At 44.2% G+C, this 11405-nt stretch overlaps 1 protein-coding gene across 3 annotated transcripts in view; it reads right to left on the bottom strand.

The window, feature by feature from the left end:
* Positions 1–11405, bottom strand: part of TLN2 (talin 2) — a 247679-nt gene that overhangs the window by 158347 nt on the left and 77927 nt on the right. For 2 of the 3 annotated variants that reach the window (XM_019533415.1, XM_019533414.1), the window contains exons 10-13: positions 8441–8596; positions 7267–7368; positions 2105–2181; positions 482–662 (exon numbers count right to left, since the gene is read on the bottom strand). In XM_019533415.1, the coding sequence (XP_019388960.1) occupies positions 482–662; positions 2105–2181; positions 7267–7368; positions 8441–8596 (516 nt within the window). Of the gene's footprint in view, positions 1–481; positions 663–2100; positions 2182–7266; positions 7369–8440; positions 8597–11405 lie in introns of those variants that run through there. The other variant, XM_019533416.1, reaches the window with a different exon arrangement.

Genomic DNA, 11405 nt, shown 5'->3' on the forward strand with positions numbered 1-11405 from the left:
AGCACTAGATTCTAGGGCACAAGGCTGGGTAAGGGGAGTGCTGGGTGTCAGGGCCCAATCCCAGCGTGCTTAGGCAGTACAAGGCCCCTGGGACCCAATCTGGAGTACAGTGGGAAGGAAGGGGTGGCACTGGACCCCCAGTGCCTAATCTGGGCATGCAGGCTAGTGCCAGACCCCTAAGGCCCCAAGCCCAACTTATGGGGCCAGGAGGGGGTATTCTGGCACCTCAGGGCTCAACCCAGCCTGTAAACTGGCCTTGCCTCACTCATCTGACCCTTTTGGCTAAAACAGTGATCACTCATGTTCTAAACAGTACAGGGACATTCAAACATGCAGTTTATCAGGCAACCTAGCTGAAGGTTTGACAAACCCATACTCACTCCCCAGTCATTACACAGTAACAGGAAGCGTGCACATGCACACCTCTACACAACTCACTCCAGATTGGTTTAAAAGAATGTTAAACACCTAGTTTTCTCACCAGTGGAGGCATGTGCCCTCTATGCATTTGCCCAATCATGACCTGCTGCTGGGGCGAAGGCATACTGCCAATGTTGAAAGTTTCTGGGCCACTAGAGCCTGAACGCATGACCGCAGGCAGTGCTACTGAGCCATGCTCGACCTTCCCTGTTCGGTTGAACTGTTGCTGCAGAATGGTGGATCTGAAAAGGAAAAGTACAAATTAGCTCCTTTAACCTCCTGTAAACTAATTTTTGATTTTCCTGTGTTTTCTAAGCAGGGAACTCTTAAATTCCAGTCAGACTCCTTCCACTTAGCCATTTTACAGCTTCTAAAGCCTCAAGTGTTTTAACAAATGAATTTTTATTAACCTTTTCAACCTGCACAAGCCATGAAGAAAAAACAGAAAGACACCTCATGTCTTCATTATGATGACTTTGCTGCAGTTACAAAGATACATTTTTGAAGTTGGGAGCCATGTCACTTGCATTAAAATCATAAACAACAGTTTTGTTTCAACCATGCATCAAACAGGATGATCAAACAGAAAGATGAATGCTTCAGGAAGACTTTCCAAGCATGGCTGAGAGCAGGGACAAAATTGGTGCCCTCTTTTGTAACTCACCTATATACTTACATTTGGCATCTGACAGTCACACAATCATTGAAAATCAGGGTTGAAAGGAACCTCAGGAGGTCATCTAGGCTAACCCCTGCTTGAAGCAGGGCCATCTCCAACTAGTTCATCCCAGACAAGGGGGATGGTCTAGCCAGGTCTTAAAAACCTTTAATGGTGGAGATTCCACAACCTCTCTGGGTAACCTGTTCCAGTGCTTTCTTATGTGCCTAGTGAGGAAGTTTTTCCTAATATCTAAACTAAACTTCCCTGGCTGCAATTTGAGACCATTCTAACCTAGATTTCATTTGCCAGTATATCAGATAATGGGCAAAATGTACTTCAAACTATAAAAGTTACTATTAGGCACAGACACAATCAACTGCTCATATTAAATCAGAGTTCCAACTGTTGGGGGTACTAGCATAAATTTGGTTCAAATAGCAATAACTTGTTGAAAAAAGTCACAGTAATTTCAGCCCTCTCTCCTTCAACTGCACTGTGGGCCAAAATCCACATACCTTGCCTTTCATGGCATCTGAAATGTTATCAGTGGATTTTGCTTGCATAGTAAACAAAAGTGTGCTAATGACATTGCTTACAGTTCACTTGATAAGAGCCAGAAAATACAGTGGAATGCAAATTCCAATGAAAGCTGTGAACACAGCAAATGTAAGCTACCAAAATCTAGTTAGTCTAAGTATGCAAAGACAGACTATGCAACATAACACTAACTACATTTATTTTTTATACAGACCAGCATACATTTTTTCACTGAATTACACTCTCATTATCATAGTTCACAGCTTATCAGCACACACTGGGAACATTTAGATCCAAGCAGTAGTCTTGGGTCAAACCCTGCATCTCTTAAATGAAGTTTTACTCTGCAGAGTAGAACACAGACCAGGTTTTTTAAACTACCTTGCCTTAAACAAATATGTGTTAAAACATATCTGGTATGAAGGTAACTGTCCAAAACTTATTCACTCCTATGGAAAGAAAAATTTTTCAATGGTGCAAACTCACTTCTTAGGTGAAACAGATTCTTCCAACATTGTTGACTCCTCATCTCCTTCAAGCCCAAATCTATCCTTACTTTGCTTCTGAAAACAAATAAATCAAAACAGTTTGTGACATTTTTATTTTTTAGTATAGGAACCTCTCATTGTTTTCATAAATCCTGTCAAGCCGTTTGCATGGTCTTTTCAAGTTATATCATAATTTTTGGTACTCTCAACACGTGAATAAAATTTCGGAATAAAGACACGCCTATCCCTTCGTAGATGCCATGGAGAAGAGAAATTTTGGTATTTGTAACAATACTAACAGACTTTGTTTCTACACAAGGTAAAGCACTGAGAAACTGTGTTGAGACAACACTTGGCCCCCTAATAACGCCTACTTCCTTTGAGAAAAGATAGTCTTTAAAGAGGCTTAATACCACCAGGCAGTCTCACATTGACAGGGCTGTCATCTGTTTCTTCCACTGATTTATTACATAAAAAAGGCATAAATGAAGTTCTACAAAGTCTTGTCAGTGCACATAGTCCACAGTATTGATGAATAAGTCTCATCAGCATACGTAGTCCACAGATACGGATGAATAATTCATCAATGAATATTTCTCAACTGTACAATGTGAAGACAGTGCCGATGTGTACTGCATTTACTTGAATACAAGGACCCTGAATGTAAGATGAACCCCCCAATAATTAGATTCTATACCCACAAAATTTATAAAATTATAATAATTTTCCATGTATGGAATCTAATTATTGGAGGATCATCTTAAATTCATTCCCCCTCAACTAACTGCGGGGGGGGGAGGGGGAAGCAGACAGTAGGGGAGGCAACAGGAGGACATGTGGTAGGGCAGGCTGATGGGCAGTAGTGGGGCAGGTAGTGAGGGGCAGGCACCTATCCCCCCACACACTTACCTCCCCCCCTTGTGCCTGCCCCAACCCCACCTCCACAGCCTCATATTGCCCCAATTTCCCCTTCCACTGTCTCGCCCTCCCTCTCCGTGCTGCTTCTACCACCCACAGCCTCAGGTCCCTGCCCCCCTTCTTCCCATCTTCACCCTCCCCAAAGTCTCTCCCACCACTGCCTGACACTCAACCCCCTGCACCCCTTACCTTTGCTCTGCACCACTGCTAGGTGCTGGGCTGGAACCATACTCCATGCACCAGGCTGGAGCAGGGACAGAGCCTGCTGGTGCAAAGCAAAGGTAAGCAGGAGTGAGGCCAACAGGGGGGCAGAGAGAGAGAGAAGCAGTGTTGGTTGTGGGGAGACTGGGGGTGTGGGGGAGGAGTAGCAGAGCATGCAGAAGTACTGGGAGGAACAAGGGGAAAGTGGCAGCTGTGGCTCTGGCTCCAGCTTCAGTTCCAGCCTCAATCCCAATCCCAATCCTAACCCCAACCCCAACCCCGGGTTGGGGCCAGAGTCACAGCAGCTGCCCACCTGCCTGCTTCTCCCCTGACCTGGCCTTGTGCTCAACTATAAAGCAAGGCCCCCACCATGTTAAAAAGGGGCACGGGGAGGAATCTCATCTTCTAACTGAGAAAGTACAGGGTTATTTTCTAATTCTTTTACTTCTGAAATTTTGACTTCCAGTGTGAATTCTATACAACAGTATAAGGGAGGTAAACGGACACGAGGGCATTATGTTAGGATCTGGACTAAGACACATTCCACATAAGCACATGACAAAAGAATGCATAGTAAATTGTGAAAGTAATGTCTTGCAGCAGTTCAGTTCTGTGGGTAATCCTGGCCTTGTGGCAGTCACAAGGGGAAAAGACAAGAGACACTTGGTACATTGTTATGCGACTGTAATGTCACCCTGTTCAGCATGCACAAATGCATCTGTTATTCCCAAACAGACAGTTTCATTTGAACCTTATCCCTAGCTACAAAAGAACATTTTACCTCAACCGTGAGCTTAGTGTGTGCTGAAACTGGACACAGTTTTAGAGGCATTTCACGTTCTGTGAGACTACACTCCTGATATTAGTGTAAGGGAAAGTTAAAAAAAAAAAAAAAAAAAAAAAAAGCATCTGGGGTTTCTAGGTTTTCCTATGTAATAACCAATTATCCCAGGATGGCAGTGTAAGTTGCCAAAAGTTGGGGCAAAAAGCTACACCACAGTAAATGAAGTGACAATAAAGTGGCAATGTATGGTTTTCATTTGGCTGTGGGTGATGCTAGGGATCCGGGTTTTTTGTTAAAAAAACCCAGAATTCTCTGATTAAACCCCGCCCAAAATTGCATCTTTCCATGATTAAAATGAAACACCACTATATATACAGGTATGAGTTGAACACAATGTTTTATTAATATATTTACAATTTTAAAGCAATTTGGAAGCCTACCAGTACAGGCAGTTCTCGACTTACAACATTTCAAGTTACAATGTTTCACACTAGCAATGTTTATAAATTGACACCCTGTTTCAAATTTATGACGTCAGTTTCGACTTTACAGTGCTTCATCCGATGCGACACCACGCCAGCAAACAAGTTCACTGTGTCGCTCATCTCCCTGGAGAACTTCTGTCCAAACTGCCTTGGACACTTTCTTTAAGAAAGCAGAGAAGACTCCAGAAAATCCTGCAGCCAAGACTCCTGAGAAGACTCCAGCCAAGAGCTGGACAAAAAGTCCAGTGAAATCACCTCAAAGAAGTCCGTCCAAATCAATATGATTGCTACTTACAATATAAATACATTAATGCAGCTATATTACTCATCTTTAATTGATCAAGTACAAAATTCTGGGGTATTTTTGGTAAAAATAGGGTATCGGGCCTTGGTTCAGGAACCAATCCCCCATTTATAATATTGTTTCTTATGAGAAAATTGGTTCTGAGTTGCAACGTTTCAACTTACGACACGGTTTTCAGGAACCAATTGTGTCATAAGTCTGAGAACTGCCTGTCCCTCAATCATTATAATAAATTAAATTCTAAATACCTATACATTTGGCATTTGATTTTGGGTTTTTTTTATCATGGAAAATCAGAGCTTCCCCTTCTCCCTTTGCTCACCAGGGCATGGGACTAGCTGCAGCTGTCCCCCAGCTGTTTTGTAGCACTGAGCAGCCCTGATACGCTGGTCCCCCCCCACCCATGATGTTGCCCCTCACTCCTAAGCCACAGGCCCCACAGGCCTGCAAGTACCTCTCACTCCCAACCCAGAGCTCCCTGCCCCCCACCTGGTGCCTCTTACTTCCAACACCACAACCCCCAGCCCCGCTGGTGCCCCTCACTCCTAACCTACAGCCCTCTGCCCCCACTTCCCCAGCCATGTCCGAGGGGACTCCCAGCTGCCCCCTGCCCTGCCCAGTATGAACTCACAGGATGGTGGTCTGCAGACACATGGTGGGGACAGCCTCCAGCACGAGGCTGCAGAAGGACAGGCAGCTCCCTGGGGCACCACTGGCTGGGGCTGTGGCTAGGGCGCAGCAGGGAGGACCAGCGCCATGCTCCACAGTAGCATCATGAAGCCGAACATGGCTCTGGCATGGGCCATACTGCAGGCAGAAGGAGGAGGGCAAGGGCGAGGGCTCCAGGCAGTTTCTGCCTTGTCCAGGCCAGAGCACAGCAGCTCCAGCTCATGCACGTGGTGGTGAAGCAAGTCCAGCCCTGGCATAGGCTGGAAGGACAAGGAAAAAGGGACGCCTGTGGCACCCCCAGCCCTGGGCTTCGGCTCCTGTGCTGCACCAGGTAGCCTGGCCACACCCTCACCCTCAAAGCACAGGCACTGGCCCCCAACACCACCAACCCTGCCAGACAGCTCCACACTGCCCCAAAGAATGCCCCTGCCCCCTTCACTTGCTGGAGGGACAGGCACCTCTGGGTGGGCCCCACAGGCAACAGCACAGAGCTGGGCTTATCAGTGGCACTGAGTGCTACCTCTGACCCCCTTGCCCTACTGTAGCCCTGGCACCCAGACCCTTTCCCACAGCACTGAGCCCTCCACACACATATACCCCACTCCCCCAAACAGCCTGCCAGACAATCCCCAACCCCTGGCCCTCCAACCTCCCCACCCTGTCCCCCACCAAGACCTATCTGGAGCCAGCTGACAGGGCTACTCCCATCACCATCTGTGTTTTTTCCCTTTAAGAGAGAGAACCCATTTTTTCTCCTTTAAAGGGGGAAAACCCATGGTTTCTTCCTTTAAAGGGGAAAATCTTCATTTTTCTGTGGGAAACAGAAAACCTAGATCCCTGGTAATGAAACAAATTTGAAGTGGGTGACAGGGTAAAGGGACCTGACCCCTGGAAACAGCATGCTACTCAAATAAATCATGAAACCTGGTGGGCACTTACTAGTTAACCTGTTTCTACTTCATAAATTTAGAAAACTGGCTGTGTCAGCAAAGTGGAAAGAAAAAAAAAAGGCTTGGTTTGGGAGTGGAAGCACGCACATCTGTATTCTATCAGTAGAGACAGCTTGCTTTAGCTTGGAATTAGAGAATCCATCTTGTAAAACAGAGTGGTGAGAATCAAATTTTAATTAACATACAGATACTTGCTCTGTACACAGTGCACATTATATCTGGATCTGACAATGTCGGCTTGAACTAGGTGAGAGTTCATGCAAGTACTATGATGACTTTTGGCAATCCACCCCAACTCCAAATGCACAATGTTTGACATGCCAGACCTGGGGCTCCCCTGACCAAATACCATCAATTCTACTGATACATTTAGTGTTCAGTCACTTCTTTGGTGTGAACAAATGTTTAGTACAGATAATACTGTAGCTTTATGTGGTGGATAAAATCAAAGTCAAAATCTGTCAACAATGAGCACAGTGTAGTATCTGAAGTGCCACAGGTTTTCCATACAAAGTGCTCTGAATATAACTATTTACTATAACTCTAGCCTTTAACAGGATTACCATGTTTGCTTTCAAGAGGTATTTTAACCTAAATATCTCCCCACTTACTATATGGTTTAGTCTGCACAGGTCAGAAGAAAACTCTGGACTGCTGTTCTCTTTATATAAAGCCACTGCCATATTTCCCAGAAGGTCACCCCATATAAAACACAGCAAAAGATAAAATGCCTAACTAGTTTCACAAGGGAAAGCGAACTGCTACCATTATATGTAACCCTTTTTTCACAAAGACGTATTGCATTTACTAGCTCTGCTGCACTTATATTAAAGAGTTTCCTCATCATACCTTCTTCAGAATGATGTCAATGTAACCTGCAATTAGCTGAGAGATCTGCTCTCCTTCAGTGGTCTGCACAGAGTAGTAACTTTCTTGATACTCCCCAAAATCCTGATGGACAAAGATAAAATGAACAATTCACTCTGGTGAAGGAAATTAAATGAACCAAAAACTAGTTGCATTTAGATTACCAAAAATTAAAGAGATACAGAAACCTAGTTTTTACTTTCTACTCCTTATAAAGAAACAACCTCAAATACATATGGATCAAAAGTTACACCAAAGCCATAAGGAAACAGAAGCCTTTTCTTCTTATGTCTTATTTCAAGTAATGGCTGTAACTGTAGATAAAACTATTCTGAGACTCTATAGTAAACCATGTGAAAAAAAAATCAGGCACAGTGTCCTGGACTTCTTTTACAGCTATACTGATCTGAAAGCCCAGAAAGAACCATGAGATCACCAGATCTGATCTCCTGCATATCACATGCCCTAAAATGTATCAAATATCCTTGCACTGAGTTTAGTAACTTTTGTTTAACTAAACTTTATTTTCCAAAATGTATCTCCTTTGCCACTTCCCTCAGTAGTTTGTTCTAAGGGTTAAATCATCCCACAGTAAAATGATGTACTTTGTGTCTAAGTGGAATTTGGTCTTGGCTTCTGGCCACTGCTTTTTGTTATTCTTTTCACTACTAGATTAAAAGAAGCCCTTTCATATCCATATTTTCCTTCTATGAAGGTGCTTCTGTATTGTGATCATATCACTGCTCAGTCTATTTTTCTCTTTAGTTAAACAGACTGAATTCATTAAGTCTGTCATGGTGTCTGTCATGATATTTTCTCCAGCCCTATTTAACTTCGTAATCTGCTTGGGTGTTCAATGGCAAGTTGCCATCAGGATGTTAGATATGTTTAATAATCAAATTTTTATAGTCCATAATTAGCTGACACATCAGAGTTTTGAAGTGAGTCTTGGAGAATAAGGATTATGCTACATACATCATAATGTGCACAGGACAGTAAAAAACCCAGCAGCATTTGCCAATTGCCTCTTTAGGATAAATTGTATTCTATACTTTGCTAAAAACTTAGATCCAATCAATTTAGAGAGTCAGTCCATGTATATTTCCCCATGACAAATGGATCCCTCCTTCCCCAAAACTACATATAGAAAGAGTACCAGAGTAAAGCTTTTGGGAGAAGCAGCCCAGCGTTTTACAGTTGTCAGTGGCCATTCCTGCAACACTTCCTTAGTCTTCTCATCCACACGCATCACTGAGTCTTTGGTAACACCCAGCAAGCGAGGAACCAACTTGTTTTTGCCTTTCATTTTTTCCTATAATAGAAATGTCCAGGGTTATTTTTTCTTCTTCAACCAAAGCGTTTTAGAGGAGGAAGCATGACGGAATGCACTTAGGAAAAGTAAGACTGTGACACACTAAAGATGACAACTAAAACATGCACATCCAGTTTCTCAGGCTATGGCAAGTGCTTGTGTGATTAACTAGCCATGTCTTAACATTAAGAAGTGTTAATAAGTGGCTAAAAAGAAATAAAGCCAGCATTCCTTGTAATAAACGGAAGTACCAATGTGAAGAATGTAGCCACAAATAAAATAGTTTACCTATTTCAGTCTGAAGCAACTTTTAATGGACAAGTCTCAGCTTGTAACCAAAGAGAAGGCAACCAAAAACCTTGTCAGGAAACTTGAAACTTCACTGTATTTAATAACCCGTTTAAACCATATAAAAATATTAGAATGTTCACAGCTGACAAGTACAGTATTTTTGCAGCTGTGGGGGGGGATGGAGGGGAGAGCCCCTAGTTCCAGAATCAGTGGCGACGCGTAGGGGGTGCATGTGCACCTCCTGACAGCAGCATTCCCGGGTGGGAGGGTCAGGCGAGAGCGCTGGCACTCCTGCCCCAAGCCCGCTGTCCAGGGAGTACGCCGGAGAAGCCGTCTCCCTGCAGCTGATCCTGCTGACCCAAAAGCACCAGCGGTGCACCGCCACCAGCTGCAGGTCAGTGGGATTGGCCGCAGGGACCCCCCGCCCCTGGGCTGCAGGATCACCCATGGGGCCCCCCCCAGTCACTGACTGTCCGCTTGGGGGGCAAGTGCTCCCCCCTCCCCAACTCAGGAGGAACCAGTTGCCCATGTCCAGAACGTGATGTCCCCTGGCTCAAGAAGGGGGGCAGGCGGTTCTGCTCCAGCAGGATCCAGCCCTCACCTGTTGTTGCTGGCTGAACTGAACTGCCTTAGCTGGCTGGGCAGGCACTGCTGGCTGTATATTGAGCTCAAATGGATAACAGGTAGTTTGGCTCCCACAGAATTGAGGGAAATACTGTTCCCTGTATTTCCTCATTTAAGACACTCCGATTTCTAGTACCTAATTTTGGGGGTGAACATGTGTGTCATATGTAAATAAACTGGTACTTTGTATTCAGTGTCAATATTTGCCATATTTTCACAATTACTACTACATGTTTAACTTTTTAAAGGATCCCAGGCCCCTTGCCTAATTGGGAACATAGAATATATTAAGCCAGCAAGGATCTCCTAAGTATGGAGGCATTCTGGCATAGCTGCACTTTACACTTACATAATAAAACTAACCCTGTATAATTCCATGTGAAACAAGTTGTGCATGTAAATACAAAGTTTTGCCAATCTAACTGCATCTACGCTAGGGTCCTCTGACAGCACAACCAGATTGGTAGGGATCCCACTCCTGCCCTCTGCCAACAAAAATCCACAAAACAGAAATTAGACAGTGCAGTCAATCCCCCACAGGAGCACAACTGAACATATGCAAGTCAGTGGCTTCTACTATATGACTCACACTGGCAGTGACTTCTAGATAATGAGCCTAGTTCTTCACTGGCCCTGGCCTTGTGTATAAGTGACAAACACTATCACTCTTTGGTAACAGTTTACAAACATTCTGCACCAATTCAATGACTACACAGAAGCCTGAACAAGGGAGAATTATGTCCTGTAACTGCTGCTTGACTTTTAAATGAAATCTCCCTTCCAGGTGGTCCATCTTTATCATACTTTGCTTCTTAAACAGACAAAACACTTAGCATAACTTGGTGGAAAGTGTGAGCCAATATATTTCATATTAGATTACCAGTCATGTTTTATCATAGCTTTTGCCAAGGTCTTGACAATCTGTCTTGACCCCTAACTTGCTACGACCTGAAGAGATTAACCTGCAACTAACCATCATGTGCAATTCAGCACAGTGCTCTTCTTTCAAAATAAAAGCATTTTAGGCTGTAGGTCTTCACAGGTTATTTGCAACTACCATGGTGGTAAATATATTTTGGAAATTAGCTTTTCAATTAAAAATTACCATTGGAAAAACCTCACAACAGGGCAATGGCAAACTTCCATCAGGAAGACTGAAGCATGTGAGGCAATACATACTGTATGCTAGCCTTCACTACTCATTCTCCAAAGAATTTCTGAATAGTATTTTACAATGAAAAAAAAGGATTTAGTAAGGATGAAGGATCCTGAGCTTTATATATAAAGCAAGATTCACCACAATTATCATATATCACGGCTCTAAAAGATATCATAGAATCAAAGAAGTTGGGTGGGAAGGGACCTTGTAGATCTTCAAGTCCAACCCCCTGCCTGAGCAGGAGAAAAACTGGGCTCAGATGACTCCCGCCAGGTAGGAGCCAGCACCACTTCCCTTGGAAGTTGGTTCCAGACCCTAGCTGCCCTAACTGTGAAGTAGTTCTTACGGATGTCTAATTTAAACATACTCTCCAACAACTTGTGGCCGTTATTCCTTGTTATGCGGGGGGGGAGGCGCTCGGGGAAATAAGGTCTCTCCCAAACCCTTCTCATCCCCCCTAGTGAGTTTATAGATGGTCACCAGGTCCCCACTCAGCCTTCTCTTGTGGAGGCTGAACAGGTTCAGGTCCTGCAGTCTCTCATTGTAGGGTCTGTCCTGTTGTCCCCTGACCCTCTGGACCCTCTCAATGTTGTCCACATCCCACCTGTGGATGCACAACAAGGTCCAGTTAGCCCTGCCAACCATGACCTCACATTGTCGGCCCATGTTCATCTTGGAGTCAATAATGACTCCAAGATCCCTTTCTGCCTCTGTGCTCTCAAGAAGGGAGTTTCC

Source organism: Crocodylus porosus, unplaced genomic scaffold (assembly GCF_001723895.1).
Source record: "Crocodylus porosus isolate Cpor-Errol unplaced genomic scaffold, CroPor_comp1, whole genome shotgun sequence".
NCBI lineage: Eukaryota > Metazoa > Chordata > Crocodylia > Crocodylidae > Crocodylus > Crocodylus porosus.